This window comes from Leucoraja erinacea, chromosome 32, assembly GCF_028641065.1.
Source record: "Leucoraja erinacea ecotype New England chromosome 32, Leri_hhj_1, whole genome shotgun sequence".
Taxonomy (NCBI): Eukaryota; Metazoa; Chordata; class Chondrichthyes; order Rajiformes; family Rajidae; genus Leucoraja; species Leucoraja erinaceus.
The window spans coordinates 23,453,430-23,476,874 of NC_073408.1; the positions used below are offsets into that span (position 1 = coordinate 23,453,430).

The following is a 23,445-nucleotide window of genomic DNA, read 5'->3' on the forward strand; positions in this document are numbered from 1 at the left end:
TTGGCTGATCTATCTTTCCCTCTCAATCCGAATCTCCTGCCTTCTCCCCATAATCCTGACACCGTACTAATCGTATCTGTCAACCTTAAAAGTATTCATTGACTTAGCCTGCACGGCCATCTGTGGCAATGAATTCCACAGATTCACCGCCCTTTGATTTAAATAAATTCATGTTCATCTCCTTTTTAAAGGTACGTCCTTTTATTCTGAGGCTCTGGCCTCTGGTCCTAGACTCTCCCACTAGTGACCACATCCTGTCCGTATCCACTCCATCCAGGCATTTCACTAGTCAGTAAGTTTCAATGAGGTGTTTAAGAAGGAACAGATGCTGGAAAATCGAAGGTAGCCAAAAGTGCTGGAGAAACTCAGCGGGTGCAGCAGTATATATGGAGCGAAGGAAATAGGCAACGTTTCGGGCCGAAACCCTTCTTCAGAAATCAAGTTTCAATGAGGTGTCCCCTCATCCTTCTAAACCAGTGAGTAGAGGCCCAGTGCAGTCATACACTCATCGTATGTTAACCCACTTATTCCTGGGATTATTCTCATGAACCTCCACTGGACCCTCTCCAATATCAGCACAATCTTCCTCAGATATGGGGCCCAAAACTGCTCACAACACTGCAAATGCAGTCTGACCAGCGCCTTATAAAGCCTCAGCATTACAACCATGTGTTTATATTCTAGTCCTCTCAAAATAAATGCTAGCATCGCATTTGCCTTCCTCATTACCGATTCAACTTGCAAATTAAACTTTTGATACATCAGATCATACAGCACACCTGAAAGGTAATCTACAGTGGCTAATTAACCTACAAACCCGCACGTCTTTGGGATGTGGGAGGAACTTGAAGCACCCAGAGAAAACAGTATAGAGAGAGTACAGAGGAGATTTACTAGAATGTTGCCTGGGTTTCAACAACTAAGTTACAGAGAAAGGTTGAATTAGTTAGGTCTTTATTCTCTGGAGCACAGAAGGTTAAGGGGGGACTTGATAGAGCTCTTTAAAATGATGAGAGGGATAGACACAGAGTTGATGTGGACAAGCTTTTCCCTTTGAGAATAGGGAAGATTCAAACAAGAGGACATGACTTCAGAATTAAGGGACAGAAGTTTAGGGGTAACATGAGGGGGATCTTCTTTACTCAGAGAGTGGTAGCAGTGTGGAATGAGCTTCCAGTGGAAGTGGTGGAGGCAGGTTCGTTGGTATCATTTAAAAAAAAATTGGATAGGCATATGGATGAGAAGGGAATGGAGGGTTATGGTATGAGTGCAGGCAGGTGGGACTAAGGGAAAAAAGTTGTTTGGCACGGACCTGTAGGGCCGAGATGGCCTGTTTCCGTGCTGTAATTGTTATATGGTTATATAGAAACATAGAAACATAGAACATAGAAAATAGGTGCAGGAGTAGGCCATTCGGCCCTTCGAGCCTGCACCGCCATTCAATATGATCATGGCTGATCATCCAACTCAGTATCCTGTTGCTGCCTTCTCTCCATACCCCCTGATCCCTTTAGCCACAAGGGCCACATCTAACTCCCTCTTAAATATAGCCAATGAACTGGCCTCAACTACCTTCTGTGACAGAGAATTCCAGAGATTCACCACTCTCTGTGTGAAAAATGTTTTTTTCCTCTCGGTCCTAAAAGATTTCCCCCTTATCCTTAAACTGTGACCCCCTTGTTCTGGACTTCCCCAACATCTGGAACAATCTTCCTGCATCTAGCCTGTCCAACCCCTTAAGAATTTTGTAAGTTTCTATAAGATCGCCCCTCAATCTTCTAAATTCTAGCGAGTTATATGTTATAAAACCCACGGGGTCACAGAGAGTATAGGAAAAGTTAAGAAAGGCACCAGAATTAATAGGACAGAAAGCTCACGAATGGATAGGATAGTAAAGCCAATCAGGAATCGATGTGAAAGGTGAGGTGAGTAATGGATTAAAAGTATTCTATATGAATGCGCGAAGTATAAGAAGTAAATTGGATGAGATTGAGGCTCAGATAGAGATTGGTAGATATGACATTGTAAGGATTACAGAGACATGGCTGCAGGAGGATCGGGACTGGGAACTGAATAATCAGGGTTATACGTCCTATAGAAAGGACAGGCAGGTGGGCAGAGGAGAGGGGGTAGCACTGCTGGTGAGGGATGAAATTCAGTCCCTTGCGAGGGGAGACATAGGGACTGACGAGGTAGAATGACTGTGGATCGAATTGAGGAATTGTAAAGACACTAATGAGAGTCATCTACAGGCCCCCAAACAGTAGCCTGGATATAAAGTAACGTAAAGTAAAGTAAAGTAGCCTATATAGAGTGCAAGTTGCAGCAGGAGTTAAAATTGGCATGTAACAAAGGTAAACCCACTGTGGTTATGGGAGATTTCAATATGCAGGTAGACTGGGAAAATCAGGTTGGTTCTGGACCCCAAGAAAGGGAGTTTGTAGAGTGCCTCTGAGATGGATCCTTAGAGCAGCTTGTACTGGAGGCTACCAGAGACAAAGCAATTCTGGATTTAGTGTTGTCTAATGGACCAGATTTAATAAGGGAACTCAAAGTAAAGGAACCGCTAGCAGGTAGTGACTATAATATTATAGATTTTAATCTTCAATTTGAGAAGGAGAAGGTTAAATCAGACGTGTCAGTGTTGCAGTTGAACAAAGGGGACTATGAAGGCATGAGAGAGGAGCTGGCCAAGGTCGACTGGAAAAGATTCCGAGCAGGAATGACGGTGGAACAGCAATGGCAGGAATTTCTGGGCATATTCCGGAAGATGCAGGATCATTTCATTCCAAAGAGGAAGAAAGATTCTAAGGGGAATAAGAGGCAACCACGCCTGACAAGGGATGTTAGGGGTGGAATAAAACTGAAATAAAAGGTGTATAACATAGCAAAGAGTAGCAGGAAGCTAGAGGATTGGGAAACTTTCAAAGGACAACAGAAGGTAACAAAAAGGGCAATAGGGGATCATAAAGTACTGCGGTAAGCGGGCCAAGATTATAAAGAAGTAGAGTATAAAGAAGGAGAGTAATAGCTTCTTTAATAATAATAATAATAATAATAATAATAATAATAATAATAACTTTATTTGTTAAGCACCTTAAAAAACAACCAAAGCTGACCAAAGTGCTGTACAGAAAAAAAAAATAAGCAAGACATCATAAAACAGGCAGAACAACAGAACATACAGCTAACACGATGCGCATAAATTACATACGAAAATTCAACAATAAATTAAAAGACACAAAACACGAGTATGAACCACGCAGCAAAATCAAGCAAATAAAGTAAATAAATAAGTCGACACCTTACTGGTCTACAAAGGCCATGGAGAATAGATATGTCTTCAGGAGTGATTTAAAAACAGCTAGAGAAGGGGCCTGTTTAACGTGTAGAGGCAATTCATTCCATAATCTCGGAGCTGACACAGCAAAGGCACGGTCCCCTCTGAGCTTCCGCTTAGATTTTAGCCCAGTCAGGAGCAGCTGATCATCTGACCTGATCATCTTTAGGTATGCTAAGTATATATATATATTAATAAGATTAGTAAAGACAAATGTGGGTCCCTTGAAGGCAGAAGAGTTATGGGGAACAAGGAAATGGAGCAAGAGTTGAACAGGTACTTTGGTTTTGTCTTCACAAAGGAAGACACAAATAATCTCCCAGATATACTAGAGGACAGAGGATCTAGGGAGACAGAGGAACTGAAATCAATTTGCATAGGCGGGAAATAGTATTGGGTAGACTGATGGGACTGACGGCTGATAAATCCCCAAGGCATGATGGTCTGCATCCCAGCTTACTAAAGGAGGTGGCTCTAGAAATAGTGGAGGCATTGGTGATCATTTTCCAATATTCTATAGATTCAGGGTCAGTTCCTGTGCATTGGAGGGTAGCTAATGTTATCCTACATTTCAAGAATGGAGCAAGAGAGAAAATGGGGAATCATAGACCAGTTAGCATGACATCGGTGGTGGGGATGATGCTGGAGTCAATTATTAAAGTAGTAATAATGGGGCATTTGGATAGCAGAAACAGGATTGGTACAAGTCAGCATGGATTTATGAAAGGGAAATTACTAATCTTGACTAATCTTCTGGAATTTTTTGAGGAAGTGACAAGTAAATTGGATGAAGGAGAGCCAGTGGATGGACTTTCAGAAAGCCTTTGATAAGGTCTCACAGGAGATTATTGGGCAAAATTAGAGCACATGGTATTGTGGGTAGGGTATTGACATGGATAGAGAATTGGTTGGCAAACAGGAAACAAAGAGTAGGAATAAACCGGTCCCTATCAGAATGGCAGGCAGTGGCGAGTGGAGTGCCGCAAGGCTCGGTGCTGGGGCCGCAGCTATTTACCATATATATTAATGATTTAGATGATGCAATTAAAAGTAAAACTTGCAAATTTGCAGATGACACAAAGCTGGGTGGCAGTGTGAACTGCAAAGAGGATGCTAGGAGGTTGTAGGGTGACTTTGTCAGATTCAGTGAGTGGGCAGATGCGTGGCAGATGCAGTATAATGTAGATAAATGTGAGGTTATCCACTTTGGCGCAAGAACAAGGAGGCAGATTATTATCTCAATGGTGTCAGATTAGGAAAAAGGGAAGTGCAACGAGACCTGAATGTCCTTGTACACCAGTTACAGAAAGTAAACATGCAGGTACAGCAGGCAGTGAAGAAAGCTAATGGGCTGTTGGCCTTCATAATGAGAGGATTTGAGTATAGGAGTAAAGAGGTCCTTCTGCAGTTGTACAGGGCCCAGGTGAGACCACATCAGTAGTAGTCTGTGCAGTTGTGGTCTCCTAATTTGAGGAAGGGCATTCTTGTTATTGAGGTAGTGCAGCATAGTTTCACAAGGTTAATCCCTGGGAGGGCGGGACTGTCATATGAGGAGGGATTGAAAAGACTGGGCTTGTATTCACTGGCATTTAGAAGGATGAGAGGGATCTTATAGAAACATACAAAATTATAAAAGGACTTCATAATTTATTATAAAATTATAAATGGAGCAGCTGGGCTTGTACACTCTGGAGTTTAGAAGGATGAGAGGTTATCTCATTGAAACATATAAGATTGTTAAGGGCTTGGACACGCTAGAGACAGGAAACATGTTCCCAATGTTGGGGGAGTCCAGAACCTGGGGCCACAGTTTATGAATAAGGAGTAAGCCATTTAGAACAGAGATGAGGAAACACTTTTTCACACAGAGAGTTGTGGGACTGTGAAATTCTCTGCCTGAGAGGGTGGTGGAGGCCAGTTCTCTGGATACTAGAGAGAGCTAGATAGGGCTCTTAAAGATAGCAGAGTCAGGGGATATGGGGAGAAGGCAGTAACGTGGTACTGATTGTGGATGATCAGCCATGATCACATTGAATGGCGGTGCTGGCTCGAAGGGCCAAATGGCCTACTCCTGCTCCTATTGTCTATTGACTGGAGAAGCTAAATGTAGGAAACATGGTCCCAATGTTGGGGGAGTCTAGAACCAGGGGCCACAGTCTAAGAATAAAGGGGAGGCCATTTAAAACTGAGATGAGAAAACACTTTTTCACCCAATTGCGGAATTCTCTGGCACAGAAGGAAGTGGAGGTCAATTCACTGGGTGAATTAAAAGAGAGTTAGATAGAGTTCTAGGGACTAGTGGAATCAAGGGGTATGAGGAGAAGGCAGGCACAGGTTACTGATTGTGGATGATCAACCATGATCACAATGAATGGCAGTGCTGGCTCGAAGGACCAAATGGCCACCTTCTGCACCTATTTTGTACATTTCTGCCTGTTTCTATGTCTCAGGGAGAACGTGCAGACTCCACACAGACAGCACTCGAGGTCAGGATTGAACCCCTGGTCTCCGGTGCTGTGAGACAGTGGCTCTACCAGCTGCCGCACTGTGTGTCCCATTAGAAAGATACAGGACGGAACTACTCATGACCAGCACCTACCTATTAACACCAATCTAACGTTAATCCTAAAATGTTTCCCTCTATTTAAACTTTGTGAGGTTTTGAATTCCTGCCTGTGCCCTTGATCTGCAGCTTTTTGGGCTGAGAGGTAAAGGCTGAGTTTTAAACGTTATTTTATTCTGGGAGCTAATGCAGCTTAGTGTGGTTATTTACGGTGCTTTCTAAAGAGACTCGAGCACAATGATGGTTCAAAACGTTGCTGGTTTTGTCTGTGCAACCAGACAGTTGCTGGAGCTGGGCAAGCCGCTGAAATTCTCTTTCACAGAATTGGCAGCTTCTTAACTAAGCTGTTGCTACTTTGGGAACCCACCTTTCAAGATTCAGGGACAAACTGCATTGTCACAGATTTTGAGGCAGTACTTGTACAAACTAAGACCCGTTGCACTATTCCTAGTGGGAGGTGTTCTTCTTCCAGAATGCCATGGTCGCTGCTGGCTGTAGTGAGTGTAGGAGTGAGGGAGGAGGGAGTAGGGAACATGAGGAGTGGAACTCCCCTCTGTGATAATGTCAATCACCAACAGAGCAAGATTAACTCAGGGGGTCAGGCAGCATCTCTGGACAAAAGGAATAGGTAACCTTTCGTGTCGAGGTCCATCTTCAGAAACACCATCTATTTGAGTCTGAAGAAGGGTCTCGACCTGAAATGTTACCCATTCCTTCTCTCTAGAGCTGTTGCCTGTCCCGCTGAGTTACTCCAGCATTTCGTGTCTATCTTCAGTTCAAACCACCATCTGCAGTTCCTTCCGACACAGAGCAACATTATTTGGCTAACTCAGAAAAGGGAAAATGTTACTTTTTAGTTTAATTTAGAGGTACAGCGTGGAAACTGGCCCTTCAACCCACCGAGTCGGCACTGACCAGTGATCACACCATACACTAGCACTATCCTACACACACTAGGGACAATTTACATTCTTTACAGAAGCAAATTAACCAACAAACCTGTACGTCTTTGGACTGTGGGGGGAAACCGCAGCACCCGGAGAAAACCCACATGGTCACAGGGAGAACATACAGACACGACCTGTAGTCAGGATCTCTGGCGCTGCAAGGCAGCAACTCTACCGCTGCGCCACCGTGCTGCCCATTTGTGATCCTTCATCTCTCTGCTATTAACTAGCTCATCCCACAAGTCAGACTGAGCAACGAAACACAGAAGGCAAACAATATCCAAGACATTTGCTTTTCTCTCCGTTGTAGATACTCGGCTGTAAATAGATTTGTTATCTGCAAGAGATTATCACTTCTTTCAGCACTCACCCCTCCAACTACCTGCTCCACTGCATTCAGTGGTGGCCACTGTCCCTTCACCCCAATGCTTCTCTATTCTAATGTAATAACACAGAAACACAGAAGCTGGTTTATACCAAAGATAGATACAAAATGCTGGAGTAACTCAACGGGTCAGGCAGCATCTCTGGAGGAAATGGACGTGATGTTTCGGGTCGGGATCCTTCTTCAGAATCTGTGCTCTGTCTTAATCTGTTCTAACCCATTTAATATAGTTTGCATCTTCTACTCTCCATTGAGGCTATCCAATTATCTGCTGACTTTTTGACCTTCTTTGACCTCTGTGCTCCCTCTCAATACAATGCCTTGGTTACTATACCATTATATGCTCAATACCACCCATGTCCCTTGTAAACCTACCCAACACCGAGCACCTCTTTGCTTTGCTCATGCTTACATTCTAGACATCAAACACCCTCTGTCACAAATGGAATGAATAAACCTTTCCTCTTGTTAACGTTGCCGTTTAGAACTTTCCCAGTGGGAATTTCTTTCTGCCTCTTTGTGTAGAAAGGAACTGCAGATGCTGGTAGATACCGAAGGTAGTCACAAAGTGCTGGAGTAACTTAACGGGACAGGCAGCATCTCTCAAGAAAAAAGATGTGAGGAATAGATCAGGTAGATGCACAGAATCTCTTGCCCAGAGTTGGGGAATCGAAGACCAGAGGACATTGGTTCAAGGTGAAGGGGAAAAGATTTAATAGGAATCTGAGATAACTTCTTTCACACAAACGATGGTGGGTGTATGGAACAAGCTGCCAGAGGAGGTAGTGTGGCTAGGACTATCCCAATGTTTATGAAACAGTTAGACAGGTACATGGATTGAACAGGTTTGGAGGGATATGGACCAAATGCAGTCAGGTGGGAGTAATGTTGCTGGGACATGTTGGCTGGTGTGGGCAAGATGGGCCGAATGGCCTGTATCCACACTGATTCACTTCATGACGCCATGACTCTATGTGTGATGTTTCAGTTGGGACCCTTCTTAAGTGCTGGGTTAACTTGGATGGTGTGAATTTACTTTTAAGCCTGATACATTGTGTGTTTAAATGCTGCGATGGCTGTAATGAAAGCTAATACTCTAGTGCAGGACATGATATTTCTACCCTGTGGAGCTGCCATCTCTCCGTTGTGGCGTTACACCTACTCCCTCTCTACCTATTTTATGAACATCAAAGATTATTTAAACAGTAAGGATAATCGATGCTCGAGCCAAGCTTCATTTCTCACCACTGGTGTGGCACAGTAGTGCAGCAGGCAGAGCTGCTGTCTCTCAGCACCAGAGATCCGGGTTCGATCCTGACCTCGGATGCTGTCTGCGTGGAGTTGGCACATGGTCACTAAGGGCGACACGGTGGCGCAGCGGTAGAGCTGCCGCCTTACAGTGAATGCAGCGCCGGAGACCCGGGTTCGATCCTGACTACGGGTACTGTCTGTACAGAGTTTGTACGTTCTCCCTGTGACCTTTGTGTGTTTTCTCCAAGATCTTCAGTTTCCTCCCACACTCCAAAGACATACAGGTTTGCTGGTTAATTGGCTTGGTAAATGTAAAAAAAAAAAAAATTGTCCCTGGTGGGTATAGGATAGTGTTAATGTGCGGGGATCGCTGGTCAGCGCGGACCCGGTGGGCCGAAGGGCCTGCTCCTGCACTGTATCTCTAAAGTAAACCGTGTGAGTTTCCTACAGATGCTCCAGTCTCTTCCCACATCCCAAAGATGTGCGGGTGTGTAGGTCAACTGGCCTGTGTAAAATTATCCCTGATGTATATTGAATGGATGAGCAGGTGGGATAACAGAGAAACAGGGAATTTGTGTGAATGGGTGATCAGTGGTGGGGCGTGGATTCGGCAGGCCAAAGGCCCTGTTTCCATGCAGCCTTTCTAAAACTACAACTCTTTCTGGTGATTTTCTGTGCATTATTCATGGAATATCACTGTGGGGAAAATCAAGACAACTTTGGCCAAGAGACCAAGTTGGTACAAAGTACTTAATCGGCTGTTCAGTATTTTATCTAAGGTAGACAAAAGTGCTGGAGGAACTCAGCGGGTGCAGCAGCATCTATGGAGCGAAGGAAATAGGCAACGTTTCGGGACGAAACGTTGCCTATTTCCTTCGCTCCATAGATGCTGCTGCACCCGCTGAGTTTCTCCAGCACTTTTGTTCTACCTCCGATTTTCCAGTATCTGCAGTTCCTTTTTAAACAACATTTTATCCATCTGATTTCACGATGGATTCATAGAACAGCAATCGAAAATTAGAAAAGCGCAGACACAGAAAATGTGAAATCAGAACAGGAAACGCAGGAAAAATTCAGCTATCCTTTGTGAAAAGAGGAACTGTGTATTCCCAGAATTGTTTGTTCTTGATTCAGATTTCCAGCATCAGCAGCTTTTTGGTTTACAAATGTTTTGTAATTCACCAAGATGTCTCATTCAGCACAACCCACCTCCAAGCTTCTTTGTTCTTCTCTCCAAAGGGATTAACATTTATTTTTTACTTCAACTACCCTTCTTACCCTCACTCAGTAACCCTTGCTTTCTCTCTCTCTCCATCCCTCCCCATCCTTGTTCTCCGACTAGTCTGACTGTCCTCCTGATTAAATTGTAATATTATACGAGACCTAGTGGGGCCCCTTTGGTCCGGTCCCCTCAACGCGTGGTTGCGGGGGAGGGGGGCGGCCTGCAGCGTCACACACACACTAACCACCCCCCCCCCCCCCCCACACACACACATACACTAACCACCCCCCTTGAAATTATATTAATATTATTAATTTGCTCCTTTTACCCCCATCCCTGTCCTGTCCACTCACTCATAGCCCCCAACTCGTAGGTGCATCTAGAGAGGGAGAGGGATGGAGGGTAGAGAGAGAGGGCAGAGAGACAGTGTGGGGCAGAGACAGAGAGAGAAGGGCAGAGAGAGAGAGAGGGGCATAGACAGAGAGAGAGGGGCAGGGACAGAGAGAGTCCCCTTTCATCTCTTGTTTTCACACCTTACCCTTTCATATCTCTGTGTTTCCCTCTCCCCTGACGCTCAGTCTGAACAATGGTCTCAACCCAAAATGTTGTCCGTTCCTTCTACCCAGAGATGCTGCCTGTCCCGCTGACTTACTCCAGCATGTTCTGTCCATCTTCGGTGTAAACCAGCATCTGCAGTTCCCTCCTGCACACACCCACAATGGCTTCTGTTTCGCTTCTTACCATCACAGAGTCAGTGTGATACAGTTTGTAAATGGGCACTTTGTCCCACTATGTCCATGCCAACCATCACGCACTCATCCATAGTCATCTTTTATATCAACCTTCTGTGCCTTTGTGATGTAGGTATACTTGTTAGATGGTGAGAGACCACCTGCCTCCAACACTTGTTCTTTAATAAGAGGTTGACTCACACTTGCTTCTCTTATTAGCGAAATGTGCGTGGCTGACAATGATCCCAATTGAATTTCCACACTTCATCTTTGGATGAAATAGTGATGGGATCTGAGACCCACGTTGAAGTCCATTCATCATCAGATATGTCTTCTTGTGTATAACACTGATCCACCCTGTCTCAATAATTACAGCAGGGAAATAGGTCAGTTGGCCCTCCTCATCCATGCCACCTTGTCTAAGCTGGCCTAATTTGCCAGCATTTGGTCCATATGGCTTTTTGTTCCCTCTCCATAAAATGGAACATCTGCTCCTCCATTCACAAATCAAGGTTTGCGCATTTCAATCCTCCTCCTTCAGTTTCCCCAATCACATCTCTCCACTCCCAGTCCCAATTCCTGCCATGTCTTGCCTTTCTCTCTCGATCTTCTCCACCCTGATCCCAGGTGATTAGTCTTCCACAGATTTATTGCCCTGGTCCTCATCTCAATACATGATGACCATGTGATGCTCCCTCCCATCTGTGTCCACATCTCCAGCCAGAGAGGGGACCTTTCTCCACGGTCCATTGCCCTCTTGGGGTCTTCCCTTCATTCTTTACTCCTTGTTGATACATTGACACAAATTACCGATGTAACACCAACATATGTTTTCCACAGCCCTTTCTCTAACCAACTTGTCTCTGCACCTATCACACTCGGCTCATCAAGGACCAACACCAGCATTGTCACCAGCCCTGCTGATAAGGGTAGTGCCACTGTGATTTGGTGGCTTGATCCCTGCCTTGCAGATGCTGAATGCCATAACTCTGAGAGCTTCTTGTATCATTTGCTGCATGACCCCACAACTGGATATCTTACCCATGTTGGTTCCATCCCCTCACTACTGTTCTCACCCTCCCTACTTCACTTGGAACACGGAGTGGGTTCCCCTGGCCCTCACTACCCCACAAGCCTCCACATTCAGTAGATCTCCTCTGTAATGTCCATCACCTTCACCACCATTTCCCCTCCCCCTTTAGCGTTCGCTGCGGTCCCCCTGATTTGTTGCTCCATCTTCAGCAGCACCCAGTCACGTCCTTGAGGCACCTTCCTGTCTACCTGCAGGCGATACAACACTTCCCCTTTTACTTTCTCACTTCCAACTCCTCAGGGCCTCAAGCAGTCCTGTAGCAGTGATCCACTCGCACCACATCCAATCTAATGGACTGCATGCAATGCTCACAATGTGGCCTCTTCTACAGTGGAGAAATCAAACACACAGTCATAACTGCATTGCTGAATCCCTCTGTTCAGTCCACATACATGATTCATGGGTTTCCATATCGTCATTTCAATCTCCATCCATTCCCACACTCATACCTCCCTCTGCTGGACAATCCCACCACCTTCCACCTTTCCAACAAGAAGCCTTGGATAAATTCAAGGAGCAGTCCTTCATTTTACATCTGAGTGCATGAGAGAGATCTGTGCTCACATCACTGTATTCAATAATGTCCAACCTGTCCATTTGTATGAGTACCGGCCAGTTCTGATGTTATCAATCTGTAACCTCCTGCGTTGCTTGGCTGGATCGTCATGGAGCGCCAGGACATCTACTGCCCAAACCAGTGCTCTTGCACTCGCGAACAGTGCCGCCCCAGCATGGCGCCGCAGTGCTCATACTAGCAAGCCAGACGCCATCCTCAATGACACCATGTGTATCATCACAGGCTGCCTATGCCCTACTTCAAAGGATCTTCTGCCAGTGCTCGCAGGTATCGCACCCACCAAGCTTCTTGTACCAAGTACTTCACCCACAGGCTGGTGTGCAAGGCCCCATTGGATGCGAAACATCCTCTGAACCACCTCGCCCAGGACTCACAGCAACTGGGACCTCAACGCCTGTCATCTCGTCGCCCCTTCTCCCGCCACGCAGCGACCCTCTGTGGCTCCGGTTTCAACACACTAGGAGCGTGGAGAACCAGCTGGGAGCAGACTTCGCCACCTCCGCAATTCACTGTTACACCGAACACCACAGCGCCACCCGGCTCGGACCTGCCCCGCAAAGAGTGGGTCACCCTGAACCGGCTCCGTACAGAGGTCGGCCGGTTCAACGCCAACATGCATCGCTGGGGGCTGCATTCATCTGCAGTCTGCATGTGTGGAGCAGACCAGCAAACAGCGCAGCTCATCATTTTAGATTGCACTGTCCTCCAGGTGGTGGGGTAGACCTCATGGCCCTCGACAACAGCACAGTGAACTGGCTACAGCACCTGGAGGCCGTTACGTAACCTCTGCTTCCTCAAACGCAAGAAGAAGAAATACCAGTAAACACGTTAACTCCGTTTTTGTTCTTTCCCTATAAATGCTGCCTGGTCAGTTGGATATTTCAGCATTTTATTCTGTTCTTCTTATAATAGTGTTTCTTTCCTCTTTGGACAATCTCTTAATTTGTGGGCGGCATGGTGGTGCAGTGGTAGAGTTGCTGTCTGTACAGCGTTTGGACGTTCTCCCTGTGACCGCATGGGTTTTCCCCGGGGGCTCCGGTTTCCTCCCACACTCCAAGACGCACAGGTTTGTAGGCTAATTGGCTTGGTAAAATTGTAAAGTGTTCCTGGTATATAGGATAGTGTTAGTGTATGGGGACTGTTGGTTGGCACAGACTCGGTGAGCTGAAAGGCCTGTTTCTGTGTTGTATTTCTAAACTAAACTAAAATAGATTAACTTCATCCCAGAACTTGTAACTTCCGGTGGAAGATTTTCCAGGATTCCACCTCCATATATTTTTCGGCACTCTTCTCTCATATCTCTTATCTCTGAACAGCATCACCTAATGCTAACACCTAACAGCATCAACCATTGCTACATGGATAGTATGCTACATGGATAGGACAAGTTTGGAGGGATATGAGCCAAATGCAGACAGGTAGGACTAGTGGAGCTGGGGCATGTTGGCCAGAATGGGCAAGTTGGGCCAAATGGCCTGTTTCCACACTGTATCACTCGATGACTCTAAAGCTTAAACACATGCAAAAACAAAATACTGTAGAATCTGGAAATATAAAATAAAAATCAGGTCACGTGAGACTGAGTGAAATAGCGATGGACATGTCTCTGGTGGAAGTCAACCTCCCCTGTTTTCACACTGTATCACTGTGTGCCTCTATGAATCTGTGGCCATTACTCTCCTATCCTGCCCACTGTTCCATTGTGTGCGTTGCATACCTGCAGTCTTCATGCCAAAAAAAGAGCAGCATCGTACCGTGACTTTCATGACTCTAGGATATCGCAAAGCACATTACAGCCAACAAAATGCCCCTCCCTGTAATAAAACAAGCAGTCTCTCAGTTAAGTTTATTGTCACGTGTACCGAGGTACAGTGAAAAGCTTTTGTGCATGCTTTTCAGTCAGCAGAAATACAAAACATGATTACAATCGAGCCATTTACAGTGTATACAGCAGATACATGATCAGGGAATAACGTTAGTTCAAGGTAAAGCCAGCAAAGGATAGTCCGAGGGTCACCAATGAGGTAGATAGTAGTTCAGCACTGCTCTCTGGTTGTGGTAGAATGGTTCAGTTGCCTGATAACTGCTGGGAAAAAACTGTTCCTGAATCTGGAGGTGTGCGTTTAACATCAGCATTTCCATAGACAGCAAAGAAATAATCTATTCCAATGACGTTGGTCGGGGGATTAATATTACCATGGGTATTTCCCTGCTTGCCTGCAAACTAATGGGCCTTTCAGGCGACTGCCGGTGACTGCCAGAGTGGAACACACACACACACATCGCTTCCATTATTCAGGCGGGGGACAGGGCAAGCGGGGGACAGGGCAAGCGGGGTGAGCGCTGTCTGAGTGAAATTCACATGGTGCAAAGCCAATGTGATAGAAGGGGGGAGAAGGAGTGGAGACAACTTTTAAGAAGCCAGAGACACACGGCTGTGAAGCTCGGCGGACATTAACGGTCGGTTATCCTTGGTTCTGAAAACTACTGCTTACGTCTTTTTTTCCCAATGAGCCAATGAAATTCACCGGTCAGCACCGGCTACAACCTATGAGAACCTTCGACCTCCTGGCAACCCACTGGAACCTCCTGGTGACCCACCTGCTGCACGCAAATTCTCGCTTCTCTCCATGGAGCCATCATTCTGCTCGGCGCTAATTTTTCGACATGTTGAAAAATTTGCGGCGACCATAATGAGGCCGCGACTAGTTCCCAGACTGCGGGAAATCCTCACGACCATGAAAGTGTCTCCCCAGCAACTACCCGCGATCATGTGGCGACCATGTGGCAACTGCCTAGTCTCCTGCAGTCCCCTAAGTGGGACAGGCCCATAATGTTGCAGTGTATCTGTGTGTTCAGTGGGTCTGAACAGTGGGTCAAATAGCTCAACCAAAATGTGTGCAGTTTATTCTTGTACTCTTTGCAAATGGTCTGTAGGAATTTATATATACATTGCCAAGGAGGTAGTTTTGTTCAGTTTAGTTTAGTTTATTAGTGTCATTTATTATCATTAAACTAAATATTTTGTGTTGCGTGCTGTCCAGTCAGCAGAAAGACCGTACATGATTACAATCAAGCCGTCCACACCGTACGGATACAGGTTAAAGGGAATAATGTTTGTGCAAAATAAAGTCCAGTAAAATGCAATTAAAGATAATTCAAAGGTCTTCCACAGGTGGATGAGAGGTCAGGACCGCTCTCTAGTTGGTGAGAGGACAATTCAGTTGCTTAATTACTATCTCTGAATCTAGAGGCATGCGTTTTCAAACTTCGATATGACAAAATCCTTAAAGTTGTGGGGATCTCAAAGTAACGATTATTATTCTCAACCAATATTACATGTGATCGATTGAAAAATACAGCATGGAAACAGGCCCTTCAGCCCACCGATTTCACACTGACCATCGATTACCTGATCACTAATCCCATAGTTGCATCTTCTCCATACACACGAGGGGCCAGTAAACCTCCACTCTCATGCAGTTTTGGGATGTGGGAGGAAACGGGAGCACTTTGAGGAAACCCACATGGTCAAACATGGGCATGTGGTGGTGCAGCGGTAGAGTTGCTGCCTTACAGCGCTCGCAGCGCCCGAGACCCGGGTTCGATCCCAACCACGGGTGCTGTCTGTACGGAGTTTGTATGTTCTCCCCGTGATCACGTCGATTTTCTCCGAGATCTTCGGTTTCCTCCCACACTCCAAAGTTTGCAGGTTAATTGACTGGTATAAGTGTAAATTGTAAATTGTCTCTAGTGTGTAGGATTGTGTTAATGTGTGGGGATTGCTGGTCGGTGTAGACTCAGTTTACCGAAGGGCCTGTTTCTGCGCTGTTTTTCTAAAGTAAACTGAACTAAAGTAAAGGGAGAACGTGCAAACTCCATGCAGAGAGACAACCTCTAAGCAGGTTCAGGATTGAACCCAAGGCTCTGGCGCTGTGAGGCAGCAGCTGTAACAGCTGTGCCACCGTGCCACCCATGGGATCATCTACAAAAGTCAAAGAACTGTAGTTGCTGGAACTCAAATATAAAAACTGTTGGAAATACTCAGCAGACCAGGCAGCATCTGTAGAAGTAGAATATATAGATTCTTGATTAGTACGGGTGTCAGGGGTTATGGGGAGACGGCAGGAGAATGAGGTTAGGAGGGAGAGACAGATCAGCCATGATTGAATGGCGGAGTAGGCTTGATACAGTTGCGGATTGTGGATAATGAAGTAGATTTTCAAAGTCTACAGAGAGATTTATGGCCCAATTCTGCTCCTATCACCATTATGCTGCTCTGCGCCTTTTGCTTTGATTTGGGACAATTTGTATGTTGCATTGTGTTTGTCATGTGTACATTTACAGGATATTATTTTTAATCCAGTTTGTATTATATACGAAACTTGATGCATTTACTATCCAAAAACTGCAAATTAGTTGGGGGTCATTGCATGCAATAACGTATCTTCTGTAAGCTGCTGTTCTGTTCATTTACTTATGCAGGCAGGGTATAACTGCACAATGTTTAGGGTCTTCCTCATACATGATGCAGATGTAAAGAAACACAAGACACTGTATTTTTTTCTCTTACATTAGATTGAATTTTGGTTTTGCTTTTATTCAAGGTTATTTTGCTAGCCATGAACTCCCTCTCACTCCACTAGACTCAGGAGCAGCTGTTATCAGGTTTCTGAACAGTCCTTCCATTAGTGAGGAATAGATCGGATGGATGCATAGTCTCTTGCCCCGAGTAGGTGAATCGAGGACCAGAGGACATAGGTTTAACTTTGTAGCGCATTAGTACCACAAACACATCCAATATCCGCAAAGGGGTAGAGGTGAATTGGACTGTTCCCTAGCTTAGAGTCATAGAGTCATACATCATGGAAACAGGCCCTTTGGCCCAACTTGCCCACACAGGCCAACTTGTCCCAGCTACACTTGTCCCACCTGCCTGCATTTGGCCCATATCCCTCCAAACCTGTCCTATCCATATACCTGTATAACTATTTCTTTAATGTTGGGATAGTCCCTGCCTCAACTACCTCCTCTGGTAGCTCGTTCCCTGCACCCACCACCCTATGTGTGAAAAAGTTACCTCTCAGAATCCATATAAAATCTTTCTCCCTTCACCTTAAACCTATGTCCTCTGGTCCTCGATTCACCTACTCGGGGCAAGAGACTATGCATCCATCCGATCTATTCCTCACTAATGGAAGGACTGTTCAGAAACCTGATAACAGCTGCTCCTGAGTCTAGTGGAGTGAGACAAAGTGGCTGAATTGGATTCAACAGTGGCTGAATGGGAGATGCCAGAGAGTAATGGTGGATGGTTGTTTGTCAGGTTGGAGGCCAGTGACTAGTGTGGTGCCACAAGGATCTGTGTTGGGTCCACTGTTGTTTGTCATGTACATCAATGATCTGGATGATGGTGTGGTAAATTGGATTAGTAAGCATGCAGATGATACTAAGATAGGCGGGGTTGTGGATAATGAAGTCGATTTTCAAAGTCTACAGAGAGATTTATGCCAGTTGGAAGAGTGGGCTGAAAGATGGCAGATGGAGTTTAATGCTGATAAGTGTGAGGTGCTACATCTTGGCAGGACAAATCAAAATAGGATGTACATGGTAAATGGTAGGGAATTGAAGAATACAGGTGAACAGAGGGATCTGGGAATAACTATGCACAGTTCCCTGAAAGTGGAATCTCATGTAGATAGGATGGTAAAGAAAGCTTTTGGTGTGCTGGCCTTTATAAATCAGAGCATTGAGTATAGAAGTTGGGATGTAATGTTAAAATTGTACAAGGCAGTGGTGAGGCCAATTCTGGAGTATGGTGTACAATTTTGGTCGCCTAATTATAGGAAGGATGTCAACAAAATAGAGAGAGTACAGAGGAGATTTACTAGAATGTTGCCTGGGTTTCAGCAACTAAGTTGCAGAGAAAGGTTGAACAAGTTAGGGCTTTATTCTTTGGAGCGCAGAAGGTTAAGGGGGGACTTGATAGAGGTCTTTAAAATACAAGATACAAGATACAAGATAGTTTTAATTGTCACGTGTGCCTAATGGCACAGTGAAATGAATTTCTATACAGCCATACATTAAAAATCAACAGGACACAACACACTATAGAGTTGACATAAAACATCCCCACACAGCAGAATCAAAGTTCCCCACTGTGTGGGAAGGCACCAAAGTCAGTCTCTTCCTCCTCTATTCACCGTGGTCAGGGTCTCCCCAAGCCCTCTGCAGTTGCCGCTACGGGCGGCCCGATGTTCAGGACCGCTCGGGGTATTAAAAGTCCGACGTCGGGGCTGCGGGACGTCCTCAGCGGCGTGGACACCAGAGTCAGCCCCCTCCTACCGGAGTCGGCGGCTTCCAAAGTCCGCAGGCCACGCCGGGTGGAGACTGCTACTGGAGACCCTCTGCAAGGCGCCCCAGGAATCCACGATGCCGTTCAGCGCCGCCCGCGTTGGAATCTCTCCGCACCAGAGCTCCACGATGTTGGAGCCACGGCTCAACGCTCTGGAGCTCCAAACGGCGACCCAGGTCGGCATCGCCCGCTCCATGGTGACTCCAGCGCTGCGCCGTCGCTGTAGCAGCCCTGGTCCGGTTCCCGGTCCCCGGCAGGAAAGGCCGCTCCGATCCAGCGGGTAGGCCGCGAGGTGGGGGGCGAGGACGCGACTCGGAGAAATAGTCGCGTCCCCGCCAGGAAGAGACTGGGAGACGGTTTCCCCCTTACCCTGCCCCCCTCCCCCACATAGAAAAATAAAAGTTTCCCCCAACACAACACTATAGTCTAACTAAAAATAATAAAAAAAAAAAATAATAGGCAGAGGCTGCTGCCAGTGCAGCGCCCCTAGAGACATGATGAGAGGGATAGACAGAGTTGACATGAATAAGCTTTTCCCACTGAGAGTAGGGAAGATTCAAAGAAGGGGACACGACTTGAGAATTAAGGGACAGAAGTGTAGGGGTAACATGAGGGGGAACTTCTTTACTCAGAGAGTGGTAGCTGTGTGCAATGAGCTTCCAGTGAAGGTGGTGGAGGCAGGTTCGTTTTTATCATTTAAAAATAAATTGGATAGTTATATGGATGGGAAAGGAATGGAGGGTTATGGTCTGAACGCAGGTATATGGGACTAGGGGAGATTATGTGTTTGGCACGGACTAGAAGGGTCGAGATGGCCTGTTTCCGTGCTGTAATTGTTATATGGTTATATGGTTATAAAGCTAAGAACTATATTCAGCATCTTCCCTTTGGCTCTATCTACTGTACTTGAGTTTGACTTGAAGGTATATATGCATGGTATATCTGACTTGTTAGGATAGCAAAGCAAAGCGTTTCACTGTACATTGTTACACGTGACAATAATAAACTAAACCTACAACTCGACTTTTCCTTCCTCTTTCACCTCCGATCAACCACCGCCATTGAGATAATAAAACCCACATCATTGGATTTAGAACCCGTGAACTCAGAATAATTGGACATACCTTTTGAAAGGAGATGCACAGGGATTTCTTTAGCCAGAGGGTGGTGAATCTATGGAATTCATTGCCACAGACGGCTGTGGAGGCCAAGTCAGGAGATATTTTGAAAGCGGAGATTGGCAGGTTCTTCATGAGTATGGTGTCAAGGGTCATAGGGAGAAGGCAGGAGAATGGGGTTGAGTGGGAATGATGGTCTGGTTCGCACGCAACAAAAGCTTTTCACTGCACTTCAGTACACATGACAATAATCTCAACTCAAACAAACTCAAACTAGATCAGCCATGATTGAATGGAGGAGCAGACATGATGGGCCTAATGGCTGAAGTCTTCTCCCTCAATGTATAAACTTATGAACTTGTAGCTCAGGTGTAACATTTGTAAGCGTATGAACTTCTTGCTTCCTCAGCCACAACTAACCATGATATTGCCTGCTCCCACAGAGGCTCCTGAAGGATGGCAAACGAGAGAGCATCAGCAGCAGCCTCCATATCCCACCATCCGAAATTGAAAACGGCCAGCGTATCATTTGTAGAGCGAAGAATGCGGCAGTCCCGGAGGGGAGAGAGGCCGAGGTCACTATCGATATCCAACGTAAGTTGCCTCTTCCACTCAAAGCCTTTCATTCCAACCTTCTTGTGCATTATCCCGTTTGCAGTGTGCATTGATGGTTCTGACCATGGTCAGTCCACCAGCTGGACTTCAGCCCAGCACCAGAGTGTCCGCCACTGGACTTCAGCTGGACTTCAGCCCAGCACCAGAGTGTACAACATGTTCGCACTAGTATAGTCATACAGCATGGAAACAAGTCCTTTGGTCCTACACTGACCAACATGTCCCATTTACACTAGTCCCACCTGCCTGCATTTGGTCCTATCCATGTACCTGTCTAAATGCTTCCTAAATGTTGTGATAGTCTCTGCCTTAATTCTCGTTGCACTCCCACCATTGGGAAGAAGGTACAGGAGCCTGAAAACTGCAGTCCATGTTCAAGGACATGTATATGCTAATCTTTTTTTGTTGTTTATTCTGGTGTTTACTTAATACTACATTTACATATCTGTTATGCTGCCACAAGGCCAACAGATACTTGTTACGGGATATATTAGTTTAGTTTAGTTTAGTTTAGTTTAGTTTAGTTTAGTTTAGTTTAGTTTAGTTTAGTTTAGAGCTACAGCGTGGAAACAGACCCTTCAGCCCACCGAGTCTGCACCGACCAGCGATCCCCACACATTAACACTACCCTACATTCACTTTCATTTTATACCAAGCCAATTAACCTACAAACCTGTACATCTTTAGAGTGTGGGAGGAAACCGAAGATCTCGTAGAAAACCCACACAGGTCATGGGGAGAACACACAAACTCCGTACAGACAGCACTGTGGTCAGTATCGACTACACCGTGACAATAAAACACACTTGACTCTGTTAAACGTTTAATAAAAGTTAAGTTTAATAATCACCATATTATTAAACTTAACTGAGGACCTGCCACCTTCATCTGACTGACAGTAAAAGGTACTTTAGGCCCTGTCCCACTTTCCCGAGTTTCTCCTTGATTCGAACTCGGAGAATTACGGTAATAGCCATTCGTAGGTACGCGGGGCTATTTTTTAAACTCGTGGACATTTATCAACATGTTGAAAAAACGTCCTGACTTACCTGATGCCCCGAGTTACTACGGCTGGCATTACGAGCCGCTACGAAACATCTACGGCCTCCTACGAGCTCGCTACCGACATTCCCCGACATTCCCCAAGTTCGATTCAAGGGGAAAACTCGTGAGAGTTTGTGAGTAACTCGGGAATGTGGGACAGGGCCTTTCCTTCCTCCATTGTGCAATAGTTCCTGCAAAAGGGAGTTTTGAGTTATCACATTGCACGCTGGTGTTTCAAACCACCAGTGAGAATCATGCAGCTCGGTGCAGCCAACGCCAAGGTTCTGTGGGAGAGGGCCACAGTCTAGGGTCCTTCCACTGCTAGATATTGGGGGATAGGGTGTGGGGGAGTAGATCCCCAAATAAGGAAAGGAATTTCACCCCATGGGGCCAACTGAGTGGCAAGGGTTTTGGGTAAAAATTTGTAAACACTATGAAATGACGCATTGAATGTATCTTTCGTCTCCGTGAATTGTCGGAAGAATTTTTGCACAGTACCTGATTTGTATACATTTTTTTACTCTGAATAAAGTTTACTTGGATTTTTTCTAAAACAGCATGAGAAGCCCCACAGCTTCTTGAGATCACTTGATTTGCTAATTACAAGGGAGACTGTAGTTCTATTGTCACTTTAGGTTTTCCATTCTGTGATGTACGCCTTATGGTCACACAACCCAAACCATCCCTTTTTCAAAGGTACACAAAAAAGCTGGAGAAACTCAGCGAGTGAAGCAGCATCTATGGAGCGAAGGAAATAGGCAACGTTTCGGGCCGAAACCCTTCTTCAGACGGACATCCCTTCAGACATCCCTTTTCAGACATCCCTTTTTCAATCCCAATGCTCATCATCGGGTTCCAGCCTCAGTATCTCTAAGGCACCGTCAACAGTCGGCCAGCAACATGGCTAATACCCTGAATTGTCCTGGTCTTTTCTTGCTTCCAGTTCAACCCCCCCACCACCTCAAACACTTCATGCAGTCTGAGGAAGTGTCCCGACCCAAGACGTCACCTATTTTGTGTCTATCTTTACAACATTGCTAGAGTCATAGAATCATAGAGTGATACAGTGTGGAATCAGGCCCTTCGGCCCAACTTGCCCACACCGGCCAACATGTCCCAGCTACACTAATCCCACCTGCCTGCGTTTGGTCAATACTCATCCAAACCTGTCCCATCCCTGTACCTGTCCAGCTGTTTCTTAAATGATGGGATAGTTTCTGCCTCGACTACCTTCTCCGGCAGCTTGTTCCATACACCCACCACCATTAGTGTGTAAAAGTTACCACTCAGATTCCTATTAAATCATTTCCCCTTCACCATAAACCTATGTTGTCTGGTCCTCGATTCCCCTACTCTGGGCACGAGACTCTGTGCATCTACCCGATCTATTCCTCACATGCTTTTGTACACCTCTATAAGATTACCACATCCTCCTGTGCTCCATGGAATAGAGACTCAGCCTACTCAACCTCTCCCTATAGCTCACACCCTCTAGTCCTGGCAACATCCTCGTAAATCTTCTCTGTTCCCTTTCCAGATTGTCAGCTACTTTGTCAGTCAGGATGCTATTTTTTCCTGTGGCTTGCAGACAGATTCTGGAACTTTTTACACACGAAACAACCTGGAGTATCATTGATACGATGCAATTCTTAAAACAGCGTCCGATAAACACTGACATTACTCTGATCATTTAGGGTGAGGGTCAAGTGAGTGCTGGTGCAGGACCTTTCACCCCCAGTATCATGGGTTGTTCTCTCCCACTCCCTCGATTCACTCTTAAGGGTAAAGAAGTCAAAAGTGTTTTATTGTCATATGTCCCGGATGGGACAATGAAATTCTTACTTGCTGCAGCACAACGGAATATGTGAATATGTAAACGGAGTACATAACGGGGGAAGAGAAAATACAATAAATAAATACAATACCAAATATAGTGCAAATAAATAATAATAATATAGTCTTTTGCAGTTCAGTGCTCAGACCTTATTCGTTATTGTGTTTAATAGCCTGATGGCTGTGGGGAAGTAGCTGTTCCTGAACCTGGACTTTACAGTTTTCATAGCCCTGTCCCACGGTGCGAGTTCATTCCAAGAGCTCTCCCGGGTTATAAAAAAAATCAAACTCATGGTAAGCACGGAGAATGAACATAGTGGGTACGTCGGAGCTCGGGGACGTCTCTTAGTGCTAACGGCAGGTACTCGGTA

General features: G+C 45.6%; 1 protein-coding gene across 2 annotated transcripts in view; it reads left to right on the plus strand.

Moving 5' to 3' along the window:
* kirrel3a (kirre like nephrin family adhesion molecule 3a) overlaps positions 1-23,445 on the plus strand; it is a 764,091-nt gene that overhangs the window by 606,417 nt on the left and 134,229 nt on the right. For both annotated transcript variants that reach the window (XM_055660891.1, XM_055660892.1), the window contains one exon: positions 20,026-20,176. In XM_055660891.1, coding sequence (XP_055516866.1) covers positions 20,026-20,176 — 151 coding nt within the window. The remainder of the gene's footprint in view (positions 1-20,025; positions 20,177-23,445) is intronic.